At 42.1% G+C, this 26,149-nt stretch overlaps 1 protein-coding gene across 3 annotated transcripts in view; it reads left to right on the top strand.

Moving 5' to 3' along the window:
* The window catches only part of NRP1 (neuropilin 1), a 162,461-nt gene that overhangs the window by 62,816 nt on the left and 73,496 nt on the right, over positions 1 to 26,149 (top strand). For all 3 annotated transcript variants that reach the window (XM_003786716.3, XM_012803355.2, XM_003786717.3), the window contains exons 3-6: positions 638 to 819; positions 8,121 to 8,348; positions 15,012 to 15,167; positions 17,266 to 17,432. In XM_003786716.3, the coding sequence (XP_003786764.1) occupies positions 638 to 819; positions 8,121 to 8,348; positions 15,012 to 15,167; positions 17,266 to 17,432 (733 nt within the window). The remainder of the gene's footprint in view (positions 1 to 637; positions 820 to 8,120; positions 8,349 to 15,011; positions 15,168 to 17,265; positions 17,433 to 26,149) is intronic.

Genomic DNA, 26,149 nt, shown 5'->3' on the forward strand with positions numbered 1-26,149 from the left:
GCTAGGATCTCAGAGTAGTTTGGGGGAAGATAATCTGCATTTTTAACATGGGATGTAGACACTGGGAGCCTTTTTTTTTTTTTTTTTTTTTTTTTGCCTAGGAAGCCTAGAGTTTGGCAGACTGGAGTTAAATCGTAAAGAATCTGTTTATTATTCTGCGACCATATGTTTAGAGGGTCGCTCGCAGAAATCAAAGTATTGTTCACGGAGAGCTCCAGCCAAGGAGACATTTCGAATTCATAAAAGAACTTCATAGTTTGAAAAGAAGGCGCAGCATTATGCATTGACACCCCACCACCATTGACAAAGGAACACAATTTAATAATAGAGGATTGTGCGCATGAGATTTTCCTTTTTCTTGTTAATTGGTTACTCTAACTGACATTGTCTGCGAGGATAATGGACACCATTATTCTTAATAGTTCTGTGTTGCCAGATGATGTATACAGACGTGATGTAGTCCATTTTAATTATTTCAATTTTGCTGGAAGTTTTTCTCGTCCGTGTAATGCAGTGGCGAGTGCAGATAGCACTTTTTGTTGTTGTTGACCGACTCGGCTGGATAATGCTGGATTCTAAATGATGGGAGTGAAAAGGGCATCTCTCGCTAATGTTTTCTATCCTGTTTACGTGCTAGGTATGACTACGTGGAAGTCATCGATGGAAAAAATGAAAACGGACGTTTATGGGGAAAGTTCTGCGGCAAGATTGCACCTTCTCCTGTCGTGTCTTCAGGGCCCTATCTTTTTATCAGATTTGTCTCTGACTATGAAACACACGGGGCAGGATTTTCCATACGTTATGAAATTTTCAAGAGAGGTGAGTAACTGACCTCCGGTCGAGGAAGTATCACTAAAATGTTCACTTAACACTGTTTGACTTCACGGAAGAACAAAGTGAAAAGAAAAACAAGAATGATGCTTTTATCCTTTCCTTCAAAAAATCATATAGTTGCATGACAAAAGGGTTGGAAAATACTCTAAATAAAGGAAAATTATCCTTTGGATGGAGGAAGTTCATTTAAAATAGAAACAAAAAGGATTTCAGGAGTCAAAATTCCATCATTGCCATGGGTTGACCAATGTTGATGAGGCATATGCTTTACACAACTCTTTTAAAAGCATTCATTCTTATTTTTCTTCTGTAGAAATAAGTTCGATCTACTCTTGAGGTTTGATTTCTTTTGTTAAAATTGCGTTCATCTCTTTTACCTGAAAGCCGTGTTATGTCTCCTTTGTTTTACTGCAAAATTCAAAGCTCGTTGTTCCCTGGAAAAATAAAGTAGTCCACCAGCCCGGGAGCTTCTATAGCTATGGGGGATGAAGAGGTTTCCTGATAACAGGATGATGATTGTGTAAAGAACCTCTTGGAAGAAACTAAAAAGTAATGCTTTAAATGACATTCTTCTTTGGCATAAAATATCGGTTACCCTCTTTCATTAAGCATGTACTGATCATCTTCCTAGCAGCAAATGGAAGGTGTGGAAGACTCTATCTAACAATTCGTAGGCTCTAGAAGATTAAACACATGCACCAGTCAATAAATAAACACGAACTTTATCTGGATGTCACTGTTTTCACCAAAAGCCTGTAGATTGTTGATTATTTTTGTGTGTAAAATTCAGCTCTCCTGTTATTTACCTCTTTAAGCTGATGTTAATGTGCGGAAGACCAGTCCAGGGACACAGGCTCAAGATTTGAACATATAGTCTTTGAATATAGGACAAAGAGCTTCTTTTAATAGAAAAAACTCTAGCCATGACTAACTTCAAAAGCCAAAGGTCTTCTGGGTCAAGGGCAACTGGAAATAATGAAAAGGAGAGTCATTAGGAGTATTTGGACACATTGGTGAAACTTCTTTAATTTTTAGAGATATCTGGCTTTGACCACCCCCCCCATAAATGGTGATAGATAGAACTTTCTTCAGAAGTTTAAGCACATTCATACTTAGAACACTTCTATTTTTTCTTTATTTTATGATGATGATGATGATTTTTGAGACAGAGTCTCACTGAATCACCCTTGGTAGAATGCGGTGGTGTTACTGCTCACAGCAACCTCAAACTCTTGGGCTTAAGCGAGTCTCTTGCCTCAGCCTCCTAGTAGAACACCTTTAATATAAATAACAGCACCCATATGACACCAGTGGAAGCAGATGATTACATATGCACATATTTTGTTTTGTTGAAAAGTGTCTGACTTGTTCTGTAAATAAATTCTGTATGTACGCATGCACGTGCACTCTTAACTTCACTTGCTTACCGTCACGTGTCACTGTCAAAGACACAAGGTGTCAGAAAGGGCTAAGAATAGACTTCGGTTTCCAATGTTTGTCAAAGATCTGAAGATGGTTGAAAGAGAAAAGAGATAGACTCGTCACTGAGTCATCCGGGATCCTTGATCTTCCTTCGTTGAGTCCACATGAACTCAGCTCCCTCTATTTCTGTTAGTGTCAGACATGCCTGAACTTCCATCCTGCTTTCCTGATCCTTGAAACTTGGGGTCTTCCTTTGTTCTTTCTCTTCTTGACTCTTCACATCCAACACGGTGTCTAGTCTAGTGCTTTTCAATTTTTATCCGAAGGTCTTGAAGAGTCTCAGCTGCTTTTCCACATCCACTGCCATTAACCAAACCTTTCCGTGTGATTTTAACCTACCTGGCACAGCTTCCCAAAGAGGCATGAAGCTGCTATCCTCAAAGTGCCTACAGAAGGGCTCCATCCCCGCCCTGGGCAAAACCCAAGGTCCTGTCCCAGGCTGGGTATTGTCAGGCCCGGCTGGATGTTCCCGGTCCCTCCCCCAAGCCCTGTACCCCCGGTTCCCAGTGTCATAGAATGAGTGCTGGTACCCAGTCGAGCCGACGATAGAGTGATTATGAACACAAGCAATTTTACACGAACAGTTTATCATATGAAAGAAGGAATGAAAGTAAAAGGAAACTAAACAAAATGAAAACTGTACCAGAGGTAGGACAGGGTCAGTCTTCAGGAATGAAGAAAGACGCCCAAGTTCGAGCACACCGCTGCCTTTTATAAACTCACTGCTTTGTCCCGCCTTTCTCCTGGGGGAATTGATTGTTCTATCCCGCCCTGTGGCTTCCCCAGAATTCGTCACCAAACTCCACCCCCGCTATGCTAATTAGATGGTAATGAGCCCTGGGTCAGTTACAGGTCCAGAGGAACTCCTCACAGGGCATGCTCCCCACTGGGGAGCAGTCCCATCTCCGATTTGGTTCCTAGATACACTTGGGTTCCGGCTCTCTGCTCTTAGCCACTTCCCAGCCACCTGTTTACCCTCAGCCCCCACAAACGTGATCAACTGCTCCTGTGCTTGTTCTGCTCCGGAGCTCACAGAGCCACACAGCCCGGCTTCCTGCCCCGGGATGGTGCCCTGGTGAAGGTCCAGCAGATCTGAAGGCGAAATTTAATTCTGCTACTGCGGATCTGTGTCAGTGCTCAGAGCCTCGGTTTGCTCATCTGAAAGCTTGGAGGAGCAGACCTATCTGGCTTTTTGTAAAAACACAGAAAAAATGCAGCCAGCGCCTGCCACTGAAGATGTGTTCAGTAAACAACAGCTGTTACGGTGATTATGAGTAGGGCTGGTGACTTCAAATTCAAAGCCCTGATCTCCTGCAGTATATTCCGTCCGTCCTTGAAAACCTGTTCTGAGGACGCTCTTCTTAATCAATCTGCCTTCCTTCCATGCCTGTATATCTAAGCTGTGTGTATGTGTGTGCATACACACATACATACTACATACAATGTTTGGAATATGTCTGTACAAGCATCCCATACACACACACACACACACACACACATCCCACTTACCAGTATGTGCCTCTCAAATATTTTCAATTTTTTTCATGTGTGCAGGTTTCATTTCCCCACCAGATTGGTCCTCCCTGAAAAAATGCGAAGAACACATCTTTTTTTTTCTACACTACACACACTACACACTCTCTCTCTCTATGCACGTATTAATATACAAGTCATGAATATGTTCTCCTCATAAGCCATTTCATGATATAATAAAGTTCGTGGACCTCTGTTCTTTTGAAAATACAGCACTTCTTTCAGGACCCAGCAATTTCAGGTTTCCTCAAAACACATGAATTATACTAATCATAGTTTAATGCAACCAGGAAATTAATCTTTCACCTGTTGACCGTGAGGTTTTCAGGCATTAGGTTACAGCGCTAAGACATATTTAGGCCATTTCCGAGTTCCCCAGGGCCATGTTGCTGGCCAGCTTGTCCAGACAGCAAGGCCAACCCCTTACCTTTCCCTATTCTTTCTGGCCCTATCCTGGGACCTCCCTCATTCTCTCCCCAGGAGCCCCGATTACCCCTACTTCATGTCTCTTCCTAGATGCTGAAATCTTGAGCCACCAGTCCTATAGCTACTCTGGCAGTTTTCTGTGGGTCTCAGTGCAGGGGGACGGGTGCCATTTATTTCAGGGAGGATTGGTCACTTGATATGTTATGTGATTAAGAGTCTGTGTATTTGATAGCAATTCCAAAGAGAGTGTTTCGCTTATTATTATCCATTCTTGTCATTACCAAGTAGATGTGGCTTTCTTACAGCTACTCGAGGTCCTTTGATCTTGCTGATAACGAGCAAAGAGTGGTGCTCACCTGCTCCCACGGAGACACCCAGGGCTGCGGGCCTCACCTCCTGCTCATTACCGTGGAATTCCTTAACCTATTCCTGCCATTGTCCTTTTCAGAGGAGGTGCTTTTCAAACTTAAGCAACAGTAAATAAGGAAAAAAAACAAATTTTGATGCATGATGGGTAGGGTGACCAGATTTTAACATCTGTAAGGCGGGACAACATGGCCAGGGGGCGGCGTGGGGGTGGAGCAGGGGCGAGCCTGGACGGAGCAGGGGCGCGGGGCAGGGGTCGGGGCAGGCAGGGCCTGACAACAAGGCAAACTTTGATAAGCAGTTCTCGATAATCACTTCTCAGCCATTATTTATTACAGTTTAACATTATAAAATTAACAAAAATAATATAAAACTCATATTCTGGCGAGATAGCCATATGGTGGCCAAAAACCATATATTCCCTTCTTGTTCTCCAGCCCGTTCCTGCATTCTTTCCAAAAATCGGGACTTTTTAAAAATGCTGCGGGACGCAGGGCAAATTGTTGAAAAGTGGGCCTGGCCCGCCAAAATGAGACATCTGGTCACCCTAATGATGGGGGAAAATGCAAAATGACAGAATCCTTACATTGGAAGGGATTTTATTTGCCACATCCTAAAGCCCCACTCCTGTTAGTTCTGCACAGAATTTGAGAAGCAGAGTGGTTGAGGGGCCACCAGGGGCTATACAGCAGGTTAGTGGGAAAGGCTGGACTGGTGCTCAGATGTCCTGGTGCTCAGCCCAGCTCTCTTCCATTACCTTGTGGGACTTCCCATGTTTTATAAAAGTACATTAGAAAGTCTGGGATAGATTCCAGGACGTGGCAAGGGCACAGCCAAAGCATCGAAATTCATTCAGCTTTGAATGTATGCCCTTAGTTCCGTCATTTTTTTTTTTGTTCCCCTAAATTCTTAATCTTGTCTAGACAATTTTATCTTTTATTATTAGTACCTGCATTAAACTTGACTGTTTACTTTCCCTTACAAGGACCTAGCCAAAGGATATCTTTACCTAGGGAGTTTGGAGGTGTCTCTGGTCACTGTCTCTACCTCTTGGAAATAAAATTCTAGAAGTTTCCCAATGTCTCATATATACATAAGTATGTATACATATACACACACACATATATGTATATATACTTATATAGTCACTAATTCACAAGTATATATATTCTATACATACACACATATATATTCTATATATGTACATAGTGACTCAAATTGGCTCAAATCATATTCTATATATGTGTGTATATATGTGAAATATATACTAATTCACAAGCATATATTCTATATGTGTGTGTGTGTGTGTGTGTGTGTATGTATGGCTATGCCAGTTTGAATCACTAATTCACAAGTATATATTATATATATATATAAAAAATGTGTGTATATATGAAGAGAATATATACTTGTGAATTGGTGACAAATTGGCATAGCCAGTGTCATCTCAGAAGCCACCAGAATAATTTAGAAACATATTATAAACTGTATGGCATATTTCATAATCTCTTTACCTGGAATTGACCTGTCGCCATGGCACATGTTAATAACTTTTAACCAGAACTGAATAGACAGGCATTTGAGGCCCCTTAATAGTGAAGAGTGAGCCACATCCAAGAAGGCTTGGGAGGCAGTTTAGACCTATGGTCCCCAACCTCTGGTCTGTAGACCTGTCTGTGGCCTGTTAGGAGCTGGGCTGCACAGCAGGAGGTGGGTGCCATTGAGGGAGGCTTCATCTGTATTTATAGCTGCTCCCCAGCACTTACCATCAGGGCCTGAGCTCTGCCTCCTGTCTGATCAGTGGTGGCATTAAATTCTCAGAAGTGTGAAGCCTTCTGTCAACTGCACATGTGAGGGGTCCAGGTTGCAAGTTCCTTATGAGAATCTAATGCCTGGTGATCTGAGGTGGAGGTGTAATACACTTGAATCATCCCATCTGTGGCAAAATTGTCTTCCATGAAACCAGCCCCTGGTGCAAAAAAAGGTTAGGGGACCACTGTTTTAAATCAATTGCAGACCAGGTCTGGGAGGCGTGTGAAACAACCTGCAGACCAGCTTTGTTGTGTTCATCTAACAAGTATTCTTCTGCATGTACAATGCCAGGAACATCTGATGTGCGCACAGAGAGAAAAAAAAAAAGATTGATTTGTTTTCTCAACGGGCTGCCAGATACACGGAGCTGGAGATTCAGCTTACTGACCTGAGTCACTAAAAATAGAGACTTGCTAGTTAAATTTAATCTGTATTGATGCCTAATCAGTTGCCTCTAGTTCCTTGGCACTTTGGGAGAATATTTAGTTACAAGCAATCTCAACAGACCACCTTCTTCAGAGTTGAATCCTTGTATGTCATTACAGGGGGGCTGTCCCTTCTACCTGGATGTCACTGCATTGCAGGAAAAGCATTGTTGAATTGAATATGCCCAAAAGCCTCAAGCCTTCTCTGATTCACAGAGAGCCTCAAGGGTAGCTGTATGAAAATCAAGGCAGCAGATGGTGGTGCTGAGGGCAGAGTCAATATGCTCGTGTTGGTGTAGACAAGCAGGTCTTCAGTTGTACAGGGAATAGCACCGTACTCTGTGCTGAATGCCGTGAATTGAAATTGTGGTCATTCCAACAGGCATAAATAAAGTCAACATGCACTGTGTGCCTGGATGCTCTTAACCAGTTGAAATGGCAGAGCACCATAATCTACAAAGCCTTGATCACACTAAACAGTTATTAAGATTATAAATATGTACATCACACACATACACAGCTATTAGCAAGCAACCGTAGCATGGCATACAGCATCCAATACTTGGGGGAAGGTTAGGGTGTCAGCATTGATATCTGGTGACTTCCAGCATCGTGGTCTGTAATCCCATTTTATCGTGCCCTCACTAACAGCCACACTTTAGCGGCACACCTGTGTCAACACCACTCAGAATGAGTCACTCACCCTGGGTACATGTACGAATTACCTTTCACATTTCGTTTGTCAAAGAGGCATAGGTCACATCTGGCAGAGTTACTGAGTCACTGGTGTAGGAATCTGAAACCCCAACTCCCTCCGCTGAATTCTCTGCCTCGCCTTTGTAAATGTTCTATTTCACCAATAAAGGCCTGTCAGCCTCAAGATTTAAAGATTTGAGCTTGAAGGGGCTATAATTATTTCTCTAGGGCTCTGTCGAGATTTCTGCAGCTTACTCATTCATTGTTCCCACATGATTTTATATTTGTCATTTTTTCTCCCCCTGCAATAGCAGAAGTCTTTAAATTGTTCCACACAAATGGAAAACTAAGGTGAACGCAATAAATCTGAACTTGACTTTCCATACCTATTTCACGAATATGAAAAGGCTGACTAATGCATGATTAAGACAGTGATTATAATGGTGGGATTTTATTAGAAAGACGTTGTCTTTGCCCCGATTATTTCTGGATGAAGTTTTAAGTGGGATTTTTCACCTTGCTCCTTTTCTTCTCTTTTACTCACAGGTCCTGAATGTTCCCAGAACTACACAACACCCAGCGGAGTCATAAAGTCCCCTGGATTCCCTGAAAAATACCCCAACACCCTTGAATGCACTTATATTATCTTTGCACCAAAGATGTCAGAGATTATCCTGGAATTTGAAAGCTTTGACCTGGAACCCGACTCAAATCCTCCAGGGGGGATATTCTGTCGCTATGACCGACTAGAAATCTGGGATGGATTCCCCGATGGTAAGAATGACAGAAAGCCTCCCCCCGCAAAGAGAAAGACCTGAGAAAGGTCCCAGGATCCTTTTACAAGTGTCATGACACAAGCATTATTTTTTAAAAAAAAAAAAATAGGACGAGAGAAAACAAAGCGAAGTGGCAACTCTATTTACATTGAGCAGCGATGAAATGCCTGAGCTCAAAAGGACCTTAGTAACTATCTAGTCCAATTCCTTCATTTTATAGATAAGGAAGCAGAGGCCAGGAGAGATGATGCAAGGCCTGGCAGCTATTTTCGTGATAGAATTGGGATCAACACATAGTTTTTCTCACTGAAGTATTTTGCTCATTTTTACCAGCCTGCCTGGTCATTAAATCATAGACGGTCAGAGAATAGGACCTTAATAAATCAATTAAATCAAACCACTCAGGCTGAACCAGTGCAGAGACTAAGGATCAGAGAGGTCTAAGTCCTTGATAAAATTTTAAGGATGAAATATTCATCAATCACGCTGCAAAAAGAAATTTAAAAATTTGGAAAAAGAATGAGAACGTTCGGGCGTTCCTTAAGTAGACTGATTCCCTGTAGGCTCTCTACGGAATTTTCATCTTTGGCAATTTGAATCACTTCAATATCTCATTGATATTGATCGTTTCTACCATCTAGATTAATTCCTATATCTAGAAAATATCTCCTGAGCCCCTGCCACTTACCAGGCACTGTCCTAGCCACTAGGACAATCAAAGGTACGGCCTTTGTAGAGTTATATTCCACCAGAAAGAATCAGACAATAAACAGTGCACATTATAAATAAATGAGTTATGTGCATGAAATATTAGAAGGTGGGGCTTGGCCCCCATAGCTCGGTGGTGAAGGTGCTGGCCGCATATGGGGGGGTGATGGGTGGGTGGCAGGTTGGAACTAGGCCCAGGCCTGCTAAATAATGACAACTACAATCAAAATATAGCCGGGCACTGTGGCAAATGCCTCTAGTCCCAACTACTTGGGTGGCTGAGGCACTCAAGAGTTAGAGGTTGCTGTGAGCTTTGACACCATGGCACTCTACTGAGGATGACATAGTGAGACTCTGTCTCAAAAAAAAAAAAAGAAATGAAATATTAGAAGTTGGGAAATACTAAAAAAAAAAAAAAAGAAGAAGGAAAGAAAAAGTAAAACTGGGTCAAGGAAGGAGAATTTAGGTATGGGTTGAAATTTTAAATAGTAGTTAGATTAGGCCTTGTAAGAAAGTGACATGATTTGAAGGAGGTGGGGGAAGTAGCTATAGTTGCTTGGATGTGTGGACATCTAAATGAAAGGTTTCCATTCAAACCTTCTGAATTAGAAGGTGAACGGCAAAAATGCATAGCCAAATGCTGAATAGAGAGTGATAATATCAAATTATTTGTTGTTGCTTCATTGCTTAGGTTGTGTTTACTCTGGTTTAATCTTAAGATGTCTTTAGGGAACCCAGGCTACACAGACCAGACAGGGTGGCCTGGAAGTTCTTAGTGGCCAGGCAATTACAGATGCATAATATCTGTAAAATAGAGTCAGATATTCTCAAGTTGGAGCAAATAATACATAAATACATCATAAACAAAGAACAAGCATAATAGGAAGGAGATGGCCTTAGTCTTTGCAATGACATTAACATTATTAGTGTAATTCAATTTAGCTATATTCCTCAATAATAAACAACATTAGAGAAAAACTCAGATTAGAGAAACCTTTTATTGTCATGGGTGTAAATGGGTGAGTTAACATTAGCTTAATATCTTCATTGCTCTTTTACCATATAAATAGGATTATGATGATCTTATCAGAACTCTTTCATTAAGTAATGAGATTTACCCAAACAGAATGCTGATGGATTTCCAAGTATTCAATCCAATAATTAGGAAAACAATGTTATAATAATGTCCTAACAATAGTTGGAACATTTAATAATGGGCTTATTTGTTCACAGCCCAAATTTGCAGCCTTCCTTTCTAGAACTTTCATTGAAATTGACATCTGAAGAGGAGGTCCAATCAACCAACTTATTTAGAATACTTTCAGAAGGAAGCACGTTGTCATTAATGTCAAGGGTTTTTCAACACAGTAATTTTCTGGCTCTAGAAAATCATTGAGTTGAAGCAAAGAACAATTAGCAGTAAGAGTTATCAGCCTTGCAAAATTCATCCCCGTTTTCAATATGGTGCATTTGACTTAGTCTCAGGGAAAACTGGCTTTGGGGTATGAAGAATGCATCTGTGTATCTGTTAATATATACCTGGCCACCCTAACAGCTCACTTGTTAGGTAAATGGGAGTCTGTGCCCTCCTGGGTGTTTTGTCAATGGTACTAGAAACATTTTTGTCATCGTAGTTCAACACATACGGTGCCTCTGCCAAGGAAATTGCTTTTAGTCTTTGATATCTTTTCCAAAAACAACAACCAGAAGGCGCTGAAGGCTTTTAACCATCAAGTGATTTTATGTTGCATTTTATCATAAACATTGAATTAAATGACTGAGTAATTGAAACTACCCATTGATTCAAATTGACTTTGAAGCAAAGCAGTTTACTCCAAATTCAAAGCATGCATATTGTGAATACACATCTCCATTGATCACTCTTTTGGAAGCTCCTAGGAATTCGCACGCAAGTAGCAACCGGGAAGGAACTGGTGGAGGTTTGCATATACTTTGAGACCAAGAGCCGAACACTGCTGCCCTGGCTGGTGCTTGTGTTGAATGATGACACCAGATGTGACAGCTTAGCTCATGTCACTCCCGTGCAGGGCACAGATGAAGTTGGTGCTGTGTCTCAGCTAGCGGAAGGGGCCCTTCAGCACCTTCCACCAATAATCACCATTTCAGAAATCAGTTTCCTAAAACGTAGATTGAAATCTCTTTGTTTTTATTTACTTTTTTTTTTTTTTTTTTTGCCAGACTGGAGTTTCTGATCATACCCAGGTGACAAGAAAGGAAATTTCTTCTTTCTCTAGTTCAGAGCAACTTTTGCTTTCTTAACGGGGTTTAGACATTCTGTTTTTATATACCTTTACACGGAAATTAATCTCCTATAACCACAGGGATAGATGTAAATGTGCCAATTTTTTTTTCTAGGAAAAAATTGTAAGGTTTGTTTTTAGTATTCCACACATGCCCCACCAATAAGTTTTTATTTTTATTCTTTATTTATTATTATCTTTCTTTTTGTGGAGACAAAATCTCATTCTGTTGCCCTGGGGTAGAGTGCTATGGCATCCTAGGCATCATAGCTCACAGCAACCCTAAAATTCTGGGCTAAAGGGATCCTCTGACCTCAGCCCCCAGAATAGCTGGGACTATAGGTGCCTACCACAACATCTGGCTAGTTTTTTTTTTTTTTATTTATTTTAAGCAGAGATAGGGGTCTTGCTCTTGTTCAGGCTGGTCTTGAACTCCTGAGCTCAGGCCATCCACCTGCCTCAGCCTCCCCAAGTGCTAGGATCACAGGTATGAGCCACGGTGCCTGGCCAGATTTCTCTTTTTTATTTAATAAAAGCAGAGATGGCCTACTTTTTAACCTTTGAGATGAAGTCCCTTTTTTGTTCAGTATTCAGAATACCTCATTTAAATGGTACCTCTTTATGGTCGATCATTGATTTTATTGTTTCCACATAAAAAGGCAGTAGACAGCCAAATCTTCTGGTTCTGAAGGAGGGTTGTAGTTACTGGAGAGATGAATGGGAAAGTACAAAGAACGGGGTATCCCTATTCCCCGTTGCTGGTCTGTCTTCTAAACAACACCAATACTCTGTTACCTTCTCACCTGATAAGGTGTGATCAGGTATATAATTCTCTATCTTGAGCATGGGGGGTTGCTTAAATTCTTCAAAAATTCCACTTGGGAATCACACTTCTCTTTTTGTGACACTCGCCACTCATCTCTTCGGCCTTGGGGTGCACAGTAAGAGAAATAAGAGACCCCATGGCTGTGTTCACATAAAATACACAAATGAGCACACACACGAGACGGGTAAGAACACTCCATCCATTCTCGCTCAGATCAATATTGCATTAGCTTGCCAGGCTCAGGGCTCGGTGCTGTTCAGGAAAATTCAATACTTCTTTGTATTATCATCGAAAAAGCCTTTCACTGTCATATCTTAAGGGCTCCTAAAAAGAGTTGCCTGCTGCTGTCTGGGGCCAACGCTCTGAAAGACAGACAGAAGGCAGATTTACCAGCATGTCTTCAACATTATAAACCAGTGAGTCATGGAGACCCTACATTATGAGTCTGCATTAGACAAGTTCTCTTCTGTTTGCTCTTTCAAAGAGTCTCCCCTTCCACCCTCCCCAAAGGAATTGAGGGATAGTGGGCGGGGGGGGGAGGCATGCCACCAGTGCTTCCAGAGTTGGGGGGAGATCACAGCTTTCCTTGTGAGCTTACATTCTTGGGAAGGTCAGTGGTTGTGGTGAGGAGAGAGCGACCCCCAGGAGTAGGGATGTAAAAGTTTGCTTACAAACGAAGGAAAAAGATGATGAAGCCGCCACACTAATGGAATTCAAAGGAGGGGGAGTGAGGAAGCGTGAATGGACTCTAAGCCTGGCATTTAAAACTGCAGACCAGAGATGAGATTCTTTTTGAGGAAACGCAAGACCGAAGTGGATGGGGTCTAGTAAGATATTTTCATGCATGTGTTATAGGCAACTTTGAGCTCCACAAAGATGAAAGAAATTTCTGATAGGGCCACATCTAGAAAGAGGAAAATATGGCAAAGAACCAGTGCTTCTAGAAGACTTTCAGGCCAGATTTAAGCCAAAGAGCCGCCCAAAACAGCAGAAGAGTTTCATCTTCTCAAATTCTTTCTTCTGCCAACCGGGAAGCCTCATATAACAAAATTTGCTGCCCATCCTGCAAAACTATCGTCCATGATGGGTGAATGGCCTGTGATCATCTGTATCAGTGCTCCTCACTGGGCCGCCCTCCTTATTCTCTTCATGATAGAACCATCTAGGCAGGCAGAATGCTTGGTTCCTGAAGAGTGGGGGGTTACAGTAGAGAGAAAAATCCTGTGAATTCAGTCAAATCGATTACTTTGAATGCATGGAGAAGTCATCAGGTATTCAGAATAATCCATTTTGCATATTATTCAAGAATGGGAACCACTTGGGTTTGGTTTAGTTTGATCTCGGTTTTTGTTTTTGTTTTTCAGTCTGGGATTTTTTTTGTTTGTTTGTTGTTTTTCGGAGGATTGACCAACAGCAGAAAACCTATTAGCCAAGGAGCTCCGTACCCTAAAGGGCAGAGTGGGAAGATTTGCAGCCTACTAGGCACTGGGCCGGTACTTGGGGCTCCACGGAACCCAGTTGTGCAGTTCGCTTTGGCAATCACACTTGAAGGTTCCTCCAGCCTTCATCCGGGGCCTTCTGCATCCAAGTTGCACACCCAGGGCTTGGAACACCACATCCCCAGTGAAGGCCTCTCCCTCCAGGGAAAGTCCACCTATGGTTCTTCCTTAAACAAAGCAATAATTCTTAGTGGAAATGCACAGAACCATGGATTTCTTGGAGGGGAAAACAGTCCACACCAGATTGTCCTTCTAAGCCCAAACCATCTGGTATATTTTTACCATATGTGCAATGAAAAAAAGAAAAACCTAGAGAAAAAGAGATTTTTTTTTTTCTCTCTGTCTTGGCTTGCTGCTAATCTGGACAGGGAAATGGAAAGATTCTCCAAGTCCAGGGGGCTTCTGCCCTGTTCACAAGGCAACTTACAATTACTCATTGCCTGGGTTTGTCGAGAGTGCTTCAGCAAAGGTGTGGCTAGTTTAGCCAAATAGCAGTCTGACTTGAACTTGAATTTGTCCATATTCCCAATCTTACATTGCCCCAGGTATACTGTTTTCCTGGTGTGGACAGTCAGATGGCTGCTTTGGGCCATCTCTTGGCCACTGGGCACAAGTGCAGGAGGCCTACCTCTCAGGTTTGGGAGAGAAGATACTGGAATGCAAGTCAGAAAAATACATTTGCATTTCATTTCATAACCTGCTGTTACGTATCAAATATTGGCATTGGTAGTCTCTAGCTCTTAAAATTATTACAGTTATTAACTAGTCTTTAGATAAAGCCTGGAGTAGGACATAATCCATTGTCCTTTGTTCATGTCTGTAATGTTTATTATAAGAATCCAGGGCTAAGTGAGGAAAGAAATAGAGGTCTCCAAGACCTGGGTCTGACCCGTGGTGTTGCTCTGGTTCTGGACATCAGCCATCTCCATAATCCCCCCCCCCCGGGGCAGGAGAATTGAGGACAGGTAACTCCCAGAGAACTCCGTGTCCCCAGCCCAGCCAGAGTCCTTCAGTGCTGGGTTGCAAACACAGCATGGCCCTGGAGACGAATGCCAAAGTGCCACTTAGACAGCCCAAATCTCATTCTTGGCCACTGAAGCAAACATTTTGATTCTGTTCCTGAAAACAGTTCTGCCCACTGGGGAATGTGGTTATGCCTGTAACTGCCCTTCTGAGCGCACTTTGAAATCTTCTCCGCAAACCCAATCCAATATGTTCGCTGCAAACCAATTAACTAGGGAAGCCTTGCTTTGGGTTAGAAAACACTTCTGGGTTCCGCTGGGACCCATGCTTATAAACGGCAATTCTCCCATCTGCTGTAGAAGAAAAGAGATTTCTGACATGTCTCTGTATTCCTCCCTTTCCAGTGGGCCCCCACATCGGGCGTTACTGCGGCCAGAAAACGCCAGGTCGCATCCGTGCCTCATCAGGCATCCTCTCCATGGTTTTCTATACCGACAGTGCAATAGCAAAAGAGGGATTCTCAGCAAACTACAGCATCCTGCAGAGCGCCATCTCCGAAGGTCAGTGTTTGTTCACCTTGCAAAGCCCCGCGGTAAATATTCCTCATACACCTGCCGCCCATGAAACACAAAAGAAAGAAGCGTTGTGTGAATTGGGATGCCCCGTGTTTGTTTTTTTTCCCTCTTCGATGCTTTTTTATGAACATCAATAGGAAGTACTATTTGCCGTGCTTTCTTCATAAAATCGTAGATGAGTAGACCCCTTGGGAGCCTCTGAGATTATGGGGGGAAGTGGGAACTGGGGAAGCAGGGACTTGAAACAATGAGATAGGACCAGGCCGCTCACCTGACCCCCTCACATGCATGACAGGCTGAGAATCCTAAAAGAACGGGGTTCCCATACTAGAATAAATCCACACTAGTTCCCTAACAGAGCAGTCACACAGAATGCACCGTGCTCTGCTTGTGGAAGACCCCAAGGGAAGCCATTATGTTTTTTTGTATCCTATGAAAATACCCAACTTCAACTCAACCCTTGCTCAAAGTTTCTGTGGTCTCCAACTCTTTTAAAGGCCCAAGGGAAAAACTCAAAGAGGAAGTTGTCTGTGGGTTTCATCAGTTCTAGCTTCCAGGCTAGAAAGTAACAAAGAGGGTGGGAAAAAAGGGGTGTTTGGAGGCGTGTCTCCCCGATTGCAACTGGAAAATGAGACCAACAAAATGTCAAAAGCTTATTTGTTCTTCATGTATTTGCCAACTTCGTGTATGCGTTTGGAAGGGGCCTGTACGTCCTTTTTATATTACAAATGACAAACCTAAGTGTAAAAGTATGAAACCCATCTAAAGACAATCTTTTATGGCCTAAATCTGTTTTCATAGTAGATTTAGAAAAGATGAAAATGTTAGTTGAGATTTATCCAGATAGGCGAGAATCTTCCATTTCATCTCTAAAGCTGTTCTTCACTTTCGTGCTTTAGATTAACATTTTCCTAAAGTTAATTACTTTTTTTTTCCTGATGCCATCAAACTGAGTATGCCAGGCCTAATGGAATTCGGGTTTTGATGACGCATGGTTATTGCTGAGATCATTATTATTTTATGCTGTAAAACTGGAGTGTTCTTTGGGTCCACAAGATACTTCAGCTTTCCCCTGATAGATGCATTTTGTGTTTTAATAGAATAAATGAATGATATTAGTTATGTTGGTTTTGCCACAAGCAGAGAGCATGAGAAAAAAGGCACAGGAAGAGGTGTCTATTTGCTATTTACAAAAAATCTGAAAGAAAGCTAAGATCTGGCCAGGCATGGTGGCTTACACCTATAGTCTAAGCACTCAGGGAGGCCGAAGCAGGTGGATCGCTTGACTTCACAAGTTCAATGCCAGCCTGAGCAAGAGTGAGACCCCCATCTCTACTACAAATGAAAAACTGAGGCAAGAGGATCGCTTGAGCCCAAGAGTTTGAGGTTGCTGTGAGCTGTGATGCCTCTGCACTCTATGAAGGGCAACAAAGTGAGACTCTGCCTCAAAAAAAAAGTTGAATTCTACTGACAGCTGAATTGTAAATAGATGTAGAGACTTTCTCAGTTTTATTAGATGTTGGAGGAAATAATTTAAAACTAAAATTTTATTTAAATACAACTTTTGATCTACACCCATATAAGTACACACACATGCACAGAGGGTGCCAAAAAATGGACCCACACTTTAATATACCAACAAAGTTTATCATCTTGTGTATTATATCTTGGATCCCTTGTAATTGTAAAAAACAAATGTAACTTGAGTATTTTAATTTTTAATGCAGTTAAAATTGTAATACCTAAACTATTTTACACATTTTTTGGCACCCTCATTTCTAAACACTCACAACTTTGAAAGTAAATCAGAATGCCCATTATTTCCTAGTACATTTCAAATAGTATTTTTGTTAACCTGGGTCCACTTGAGAAAATTATTAGTCCCGTTGTGATCTTCCTAGCCTTATTTTTAAATGATGTTGTGAAAATGTAAGTATCAGTGCTATGTTCCAATAAGTCCCTTGCTGCCTTCTTTTGTAAGTTGAGTGAAGGAACTCTTTTTCATCTGGCAGATTAAAAAGAAAAGATGCATCTTAGGTCTGTTATGGTTTGATTGATTTGGGGGCTCTGTTTTTCTCTTCAGATTTCAAATGTATGGAAGCTCTGGGCATGGAATCAGGAGAGATTCACTCTGACCAAATCACAGCCTCTTCCCAGTACAGCACCAACTGGTCAGCAGAGCGCTCCCGCCTGAACTACCTGGAGAATGGGTGGACTCCTGGGGAGGATTCGCACCGAGAGTGGATCCAGGTATGCAGCCTGACGCCTGGCATATCTAGGGCTGAGGAAGATTTTGGTTCTCTAGAAAGGTGGGTAACCAACACCGCCACCCTAAAAAAGTCGTACTGGGCCAAATGCCTTCAAATGAGAAGAGAGGATAATGGGCATCAGATGTAATCACTACTGAATGATCAATCACAACATGATCAGAGAAAAGCAGATCTAGGTGATGTCCCTGAAGAACTATTTATCTTCTCAGATACTTAAGATTCTACCCAATTACAGAATTTGGGTACAGATGGCTCCCTTTGATAACAGCGATCTGATGTTTCCCAGCCACTACACGTTTTCTGTGGCTGTGCTTCCTACTTTGACTTTTTTTTTTAATTTCCTTGATGTGAATCCTGTTTATAGATGTGCATGAGACATTATTTCCAAGTATAGGGTCTTCTGTTTGTTCAGAGAAGGGAAGGAAGGGTCAGGATGTATTCTACCATCAAGGACGATATGGTAGGAGTTTAGCTGCGGTGCTGGTCTCAGTTGACTGTGGGTTCATGTTTATGGATGAAATGTCCAGACCTGTGTTCTTGTTAATAGGCCTGCCTCTGCTTCCCTCACTTGGCTTTGAGATTTTCTCCCTGCCGTAACATACGTACCCTACAGGTCCCTCCTTAACTGCCCCAACCCTGAACTGTCCCCCACATGTCCAGCGACATCATTTCCAGCCTTGTTTGACACTGGCCTATCCCACCCAAGGCCTGATACTCCCGTCCATGAGGGTTCAACCCATTGTTAAATAAAACATCCACATCTGGATCTATGGGCTAACCTGTGGGCAAATGACACAGAAGATTATTTGCAGAGGGATCCAGCCTTCCTTTTCAGCAGAGTAGGCAGAGCTTATCTTGCATTCATTGCTAGATATATAAAAATGAATAATTCCCAGAGAGAGTTTCTAAGCAAGGAAAAAAAGAAAAAAAAAAAAAAACCCCCACCAAGATGATTAATTCTCTACTTTCCACATCTATTGCTGTGCTCAGTCTTTGGAGCACAAATACCAGATTTTGTTTTACTTTGGAAAGGTCAATATTAGTTTAACATACACTTCAAGTGGAATAGCCCATTATTGGAGACTGAACTCACGCTAACCTGTAAAGGATAACACAGAGAAATGTGGAGAGGGTGAGAAAAGATGAGACTTTTACCTTGGGATGGCTGGATCCAGCTCTAGATTAAGTCAGAGACGAAATGAATTTGCCTGTGTCAGAAATAGCTCTTGGTAACTTGTTTTCCCACACCCTCAAACCAACAAACGGGTCGGTGTGATTGACAGGCATGCCTCTGGAGGAAAGCTTCTGTTTTGCAGTGCTAAGCATGTTTGCATGGTAAAGTCGTCCTGTTCTCGGTAATGCAAAGAGCTCGGTCACGTAGGGATGGCTGGTGGTCTCCCAGGAGTTCTGAAATTGCCATTGTAGCGATTCTTCTGTGTCAGGCAATTCTCTGTCGGGAGAAACATGGAACCAGAATGGACTTTCTGAAAGTATTTGTCCACCAGACAGGATTTGCATCCTTCTTCAGAGGGAGGCAGAAGCTGAGATTGTCCCAGAAGGAAAAAAAAAAAAAATCTCCCATCATCTAACTCTTTCTATCAGAGAGTGAAGGTGGTCAGGAGAAGCAAGGTAACCCAAACCCCCAAAACAAGAACTTCCATGTAGTCCATGCTCTGATCCACATCTTCTCGCCCAGCGGGTGGGGCTGAGATGGAGGGAGAAAGAATTTGGCAAACCATGCGGCCTCTCCTGGCAGAGCACACTTCCACCCACGTTTCACCACCACAGCACACCACACGGCCACATGTAACTTCCAAAGGGCAGCAGAATTTACTTTCTGCTGGAGGAAGGGAAGTTAGAAATATCTGGTGAACAGCAAGAATAATGAATGCGCCATTCACAAAATACTCACCATGCATGGAATGCTTACTATGTGGTCCAAGCTGTGAAAAATTCTTGACTTATTTGTTATTTAATCCTCAAAGCAGTGCTGGGAAGGAAGTATAATTATCTGCATGTTTAAAATGATGACAATGCTGGGTGTGGTGTGTTATGCCTGTAATCCCAGGCAAGGCGGGAGGATTGCTCGAGGCTAGTTGGAGACCAGCCTGAGTAAGAGCAAGACCCTGTGTCTACAAAAGAAAAGAAAAGAAAAGAAAGGGCAGAGAGAGAGGGCGGGAGGGAGAAAGAGACGGAGAGAAAGAAAGAGGGGAAAAGAGAGAATGAGAGGAAGAAACAAAGGGAGGGAGAGAGAGAGTGAGGGAGGGAGGGAGGGAGGAAGGAAGGGAGGAAAGAAAGTGAGCCAGGCATGGTAGCGCCTGTAGTCCCAGCTACTTGGGAGGCTGAGGCAGGAGGATCACTTGAGCCCAGGAGTTTGAGGCTGCCCCCTCCCACCCACAGAGCTATGATGATGCCACATTACTCTAACCCAGGTGACAGAAAAAAAGAGAGAGAGAGAGAGAAATGATGACACCAAAGTTCAGAGAGGTTTATAAATGTTCAAGGCCACAATTAGCTATTGGACTTGAAATCAAGGTCTACCAGCCCCTAGCCCTGCTGCTTTACCCCACAGGATCACGGGGTTTTTCTCATTCATCACCGTTCCGAAGCATTCAAGTATTATTTTTATGAAACATCAGTCACCTCCCTGTAGACTTGTCCTCGTTGGCTGAGAGGGTTTGCTCAGAGATGGGTTGGGTCCTTTTGGTCACTAAACCTAGAGTGTACGGTCCTCGGTCCTGATTCCCTCCGAAAGGTGACTGTCACAAAAACTTAGCTCTCAGGTTCACCTTGAGGTAAAATCATCATTTTTATTTTCCCTTCGGAGCTCAGCGGGCTCATTTGCATGCGTGTTGTGTCTGTGGACGTGGTAGGGGCTGTTAGCATCCGCTGATCACCTAATTATGAATAATTTCATGTGTTTCCAGCTTTGCAGAAACTCCTTGGAAGTGGTTGGCTTGTTGTTTGCATTGGATAGATGTTCTATAAATTAAACAACAAGTACAGCGTCATTTAGACTGAGGGCCAGAGGCGCCACCTGTAATCACAGGACCCTCGGCACGCGAACGTTCCTATTTGCGTGCACCTAAGGATGCAGATGACATTTGTTTGCTTTTTCAGCTTTTTTGCATTTTGCGTGAAATATGCCCCCACAAAACAAGTTGCTGTGGCAACAAGAAGAACAAACACTTGCATGTGTTAAATTAATAAGGCAATATTGGAAGCGGACTCTCCTTCAAGACAGGAACCGTCTTGGGTTCCCATTGTTTTCTCTAGGAAATTGCTGAGTGACATGAAAAAACAATGCCTCATTAACGGTGGCTACGAAGGTCCACATCGGGGCTTCCTGTGAGATCTGTTGTCTGCTACGAAGCTTAAAAACAAGTCAAGGAACCCTTTGGTGAGAAGGATCGGGAAGGGAAGTCCCAATTTGAAGACTTGCACACAGCTATATCCTGCTCAGAAGGCTATTTCATATCCTGAGCGGCTAAAATAACTCTTTAATTGTCAACGGCAGAGTTAATCACACTGTGAAACTCCCCCCCTCTTTTTTTTTCCCAGAGAATTCTATTCTCTATTCTGTGCCCTGGACCTCCTTTTCTTACTATGAACATGATCTTTTTTTTCTTCTTTGTTTCTAGTTAAACAATCAAAGATTCAAAGTAAAGACTCCGTGTATAAGAGATTCGATAAAAATTCTGACTTTTAAGCACATCGTTAGAGCTCCGAGCCATTAAATCCATTGACACTGAGTTTCTTCTCCTATAAAGTAAAGATAATGTAGCTTTCACTCCATTCAAGCTCTCTGAGTCTATGATACTATGACTCTCAAAGAAATGAATCTGGATTCTTCCCTTTCATCTCTGCAAACTAAGTATCTAGCCCACGATGTCTGCTCAGGAGACGTGTTCTCATAGATCCTTAAAGGAGCCATTCACACACAAAGCAGAATGTAATCCATTAATTATTTCAGTGTTTTATTAATGATAGTGTTCACCACACTGTAAACAGATTTATCCTTCCAGCTTTAATTAAAGCTCTGGGGAGTGGCTTTCCTCAAAACAACTGTGACTTTTCTCTGATTAAAATGCCAGGAGACCAAAAAAGAAAAAAAAAAAAAAAAGGAAAGAAAATGGAAAGAAAAGAAAAGCAGGAGGCACAATGCCTGGGCGTGAGATGAACTTTGTAGATTGAAGAAACAAAAATGGCACTGGAGATTAATTGATTACTAAGCCTGCCCTCCCTGCCCTGCCCCCATCTACCCAGTGACTTTAGAAATAGAATTATTTGACAAACTATCTTGAGCTGAAACTCCATTCTTCTTCTCCCTTTTTTTTTTTTAGACAGAGTCTCACTCTGTTGCCCCAAGCTAGGGCACCATGGCTTCAGCCTACAGCAACCTCAAACTCCTGGGTTCAAGCAATCCTCCTGCCTCGGCCTCCCGACTAGCTCAGACTATAGGCACCCACCACAATGCCTGGCTAGTTTCTTCTATTTTTGTAGAGATATGGTCTTGCTCTTGTTCTGGCTGATCTTGAACGCCTAAGCTCAAGAGATCCTCCTACTTCAGCCTCCCAGAGAGCAAGGATTATAGGTGTGCACCTCCACACTGGACTACTCTCCTCCAAATTTGAGGGCACTGTCTCTTGTGGAAACAATTATGATACTGGGTTATCTATGTCTTCACTTATATAAGCCAGAGGGGCAGAAAGCAGTTGGCTTCTGAACCACATCCTGTTTGGTTTGGTCAATCAGCCCTACGGTGGATTAGTCACACAGAGGGGGGAAACCTCCCAGAAGACGATCTGTAACAGTGAGAATACACGAGCAAACCGCTGAGGCAAAGACTCTGTCTCTCTCCATACCATGTTCTCCAGTGCTGATGCTCCTTCTGAGGTCTGAGGAGAGAAGGAACATTCTAGAAAAGTGGGGCTAGAGATAACCTTCTGAAGAAGCTTGTTTCCATGTTTTCCTTTTGGCTTATCTGTTTTTCTCAAATAATATTAACATCTTCCCCATTTTCTCCCTTAAGGAACTTTGAAAACAGACAGCAGTAGCAAAGGCCCTTAGTGTGGTTGGGAGGTGGGCTGAACTGAATCCAAACACACTCGCAATGACACACACATTCATGTTTATTCCCTCATGACAAGAGTGTTAAGAAAGGAAATGCCCCACCAGACATGGTGGCTCATGCCCGTATTCCCAGCACTTTGGGAGGCTGAAGCTAGAGGATCACTTGAGGCCAGGGGGTTCAGAGTAGCCTGGGCAACATAGCAAGACCCCATACCTACAGAAGATATATCTTTTAAATTAGCTGGGCATCATGGTATGCACCTGTAGTCCCAGCTACTTGGGAGGCTGAGGCAGAAGGATCACTTGAGACCAGGAGTTTGAAGTTGCAGTAAGCTATGATCCAGCCTGGGCAACACAGTGAGACCCTGTCTTAAAAAATAAATAAATAAATAAATAAAATAGAAGGAAATGCCCTCCTTATAGATTCAGCATGTAAAACTGGTGCAGTCCAGGTAGGCTTCCAGTTGCTTTACGGATTTTAAAGTTAATCAAGAGACATGTTCTAAAAATAAAATCTTCTGTTTTCAGAGTACTCTCCCTTTATGAGAGCACCTTTTCATACACATCCTATTTTAACCCCAAAAGGTGAAGTAGGTAGACCAGAGATTTTTGTCCCCATCTTCATTTGAAAAAAATGAGGGCCAGAGAGGTTAAATGATTTTCCCAAGGTCCAACTTGGGGAAAAACTGTAACTGTGGGAAATCTCAGTCTTACCACCATTCGAGTGGACTTCCTCTCCCAGACCTGGGGAGCGAGTTGGTGGGCACTGAATGAGAAGTCCAGCCCATGGCCAGTGGCTCAGTTACCACTTGTGTTTGGACTGACATACAGCCAGGGTGCAGCTGAGGTTTACACCTTTGACCATTCTATCGTGAGTGTCATCTCACATTCTTGTAGTTAAGTTACTCTGGACAGATACTCTCATACCAACTATTCAGAGAGACGGCAAAGCCCGGCAGGGTCATCAGGCCTGAAGGACACAGAGGAGACTCTGATGCTCAGCCCCTGGGGCCCTTCATTTAATCCTTGGGGGTTTACTACCTGCATTCCCTTGGCTCTCCCAGTATCTCATCCCCACCTCTGGATTGTTGCTACCAGCAACTTCCAAAGTGGCTCTGTCACGATTTAATACTTGAACTTGCTGAGGTTAGAGACAAAAAAATTTTTAATGGCAAAGACCTGATTTCAGGAGCTAAGAAGGGGCCAGTTCACCCTCTTTAAGCACCAAATGGAGTGAAATAACTCAGGAGTCCTTGGAAATATGTCCTCCAACAAGCAGTATTGTTATACATTTTTATCAAATTTCAGATGGCAGAAGTGTTTGCTTGTTCAGTCAGAAGAATGCGTGGCTTGAAACCCTTGTTCTTATCTCTAAAGTAAGTTAGAATCTCCCAGAAATGGAAAAGCGGACTCCAAAGTTGTTGATCTTAGAGCTTTAGAATTTCGTTAATGTTAACAAGTATCATATGTAATCTTCTTTCCTCCTAAACTTTCTGGACAAATCTTTTATTCGCTGATATTCATGTGTTGCGTGTGGAGTAGGTATCTCCTAAGAAATAGTTTTGGATTTTTCCTAAAATTGTCCATTTCTAGCAGGTTTATAATCTGTAATGCTGTATTCAAAATCCGTTCCAGCTGCTGAATTGACTAATCCAGCATGTCTATAAAGCCAGGTCTGTCCTGACAGTAAACGCTCTGTGTTTATAAACCAGACACTTTAGGGAGTGTATTAACTCCGACCCATCATTAGTAAATTGCAGAAATTACAAGAAAATGATACTTTATAAATCTTTAACTAGAACACTGACCAGAATAGCTCACTGAGTTACCCAAATGTGGAAGGATACATGTGAAATACAGTGTTGGCAAATTTAGGGGAAATACAGCTGTTCAACTAAATGTGTATTCCCCAGGTGTGCTGAGTGCATGTGTGGATGTGTGTGGATGTTTATTGCACTAATATTAACATGCTGCGTTAGCCAAAACATTCATCTAGAAGGGAGACAATTTGCTTTCAAAAATTCCCCAAGGTGAGTTATTCTGCACTATTTCTCCTTTCTTATAAAACAAACGCTTTATGTCCCATCCTTAATGGGTCACAGGTCTCTTACTGATGACAGGGTTTCTGCCCAGGAAGTATCTACATGTATTCCTGTCTCCTGGGAAACTTTTCCTCATGCTGTCTTGGGGACTTTGGCTTTTCACATGCCAGGAAGTTATTTACAGGAAATAGAAAGGGATGGATGAAATCCTGAAGTTATTTTTGTTTTTATTTTTTGAAGGACTGTATGATTTGGGAGGAAAACAGATACACACGTGCAAAAGATCATGATGTGGCTATTTTTAAGTGATTGTTTTATCTTGTAGAAATTATCAAGATGATTTTAACCATTTGGCTCAAGTGGACTACTTCATTCAGTTGAAGAAATTAGTCAAAGGCTTTTGCTAATTAGTTTTTCACGTCCACACACCATCAAGAAAATGGATGACATTTGAAGAGGCTGCTTAGGTTTTTCTGATGAAGCGTTACTGGAAAGACAGACGGAAAGAAGCACGCTCATTTAAATAGAATGACAATTAAAAATAAATGAGCTGTGTAGCAGGAATGTTGCATTGTACGTAACAGTTTTGGTTCCTTTATTATTGATGCCAGTGTCGATTATCCAACATTTACAGTTCTATTCCACAGAAAAAAAATTTTTTTCTTTCTAAGATATCTCAACTTTAAGACTGAAAGTGATGTAAGCATCGTTCTGTCTCGATCCTTTATTTTGCTTAGGTTCAGAGGTAAAGTGATTTGCAAGACCACATGGCAATTTAAGGACAGATCCCACACTAGAATCTTAACATCCCAATCTTACTTCCACTCTATTGCAACAAGATGTGAAAAGGGATTTGGGTCCCTTTTCAGGGACCTGAAAACCAAGCAAACAAGTTTAAATTTCAGCCTATCACCACAGGCTGGTGATTGGTAAAATGATGTCTGTTAAATTCAACCACCACTGCAGATGCTTCAACTTAAATGATTAGACTCTGTCTTAGAGCAGGTTTCTTGGTCATTCTTGATAATTTCTACAAGATACAACAATCCCTTAAAAAGACAATACTAACACTTTGGATTGGATAACAGTTTTAGGGACTGTGCCTCATAGGATGTGAAATAGCATCCTTGGTCTCTACCCACTAGAAGTCAGTAGCACACATACACACAGATCTTGACAACCCAAAATGTCTCTAGACATGGGGGGAAAAGTCACCCCCTCAGTTGAAAACTACCGGTGGAGAAGATGATCAAATTCTAACAAGTCATTTTTGAAAGAATCAGACCGGACAGCCTCTTGAAAGAAAAAGTAACTTGTCGCTTGGCTGGGTTTTGTCACTTTTCAACCACTTGTAGGCACGATTTGAACAGAACTGTAGTTCTTTTGTTTTCCAGAAATACAGATGTGTTTGTTTACCTTACGCGGGAAAATAGCATCGTAAACCACCTTGCTTATTTATCTTCAGGCTCACTATTTTTAGCCTTTTAAAGCGAACTGTTTTTAGCTAAATAAATACAGATGTTATTTTAGAAGACTGCATAATGGCGGTCTGAAAAATGCACAGGTTAGAATGGGATTAGGA

This window comes from Otolemur garnettii, unplaced genomic scaffold (assembly GCF_000181295.1).
Source record: "Otolemur garnettii isolate 467f Iridium unplaced genomic scaffold, OtoGar3 scaffold00019, whole genome shotgun sequence".
In the NCBI taxonomy this organism is placed as follows: Eukaryota; Metazoa; Chordata; class Mammalia; order Primates; family Galagidae; genus Otolemur; species Otolemur garnettii.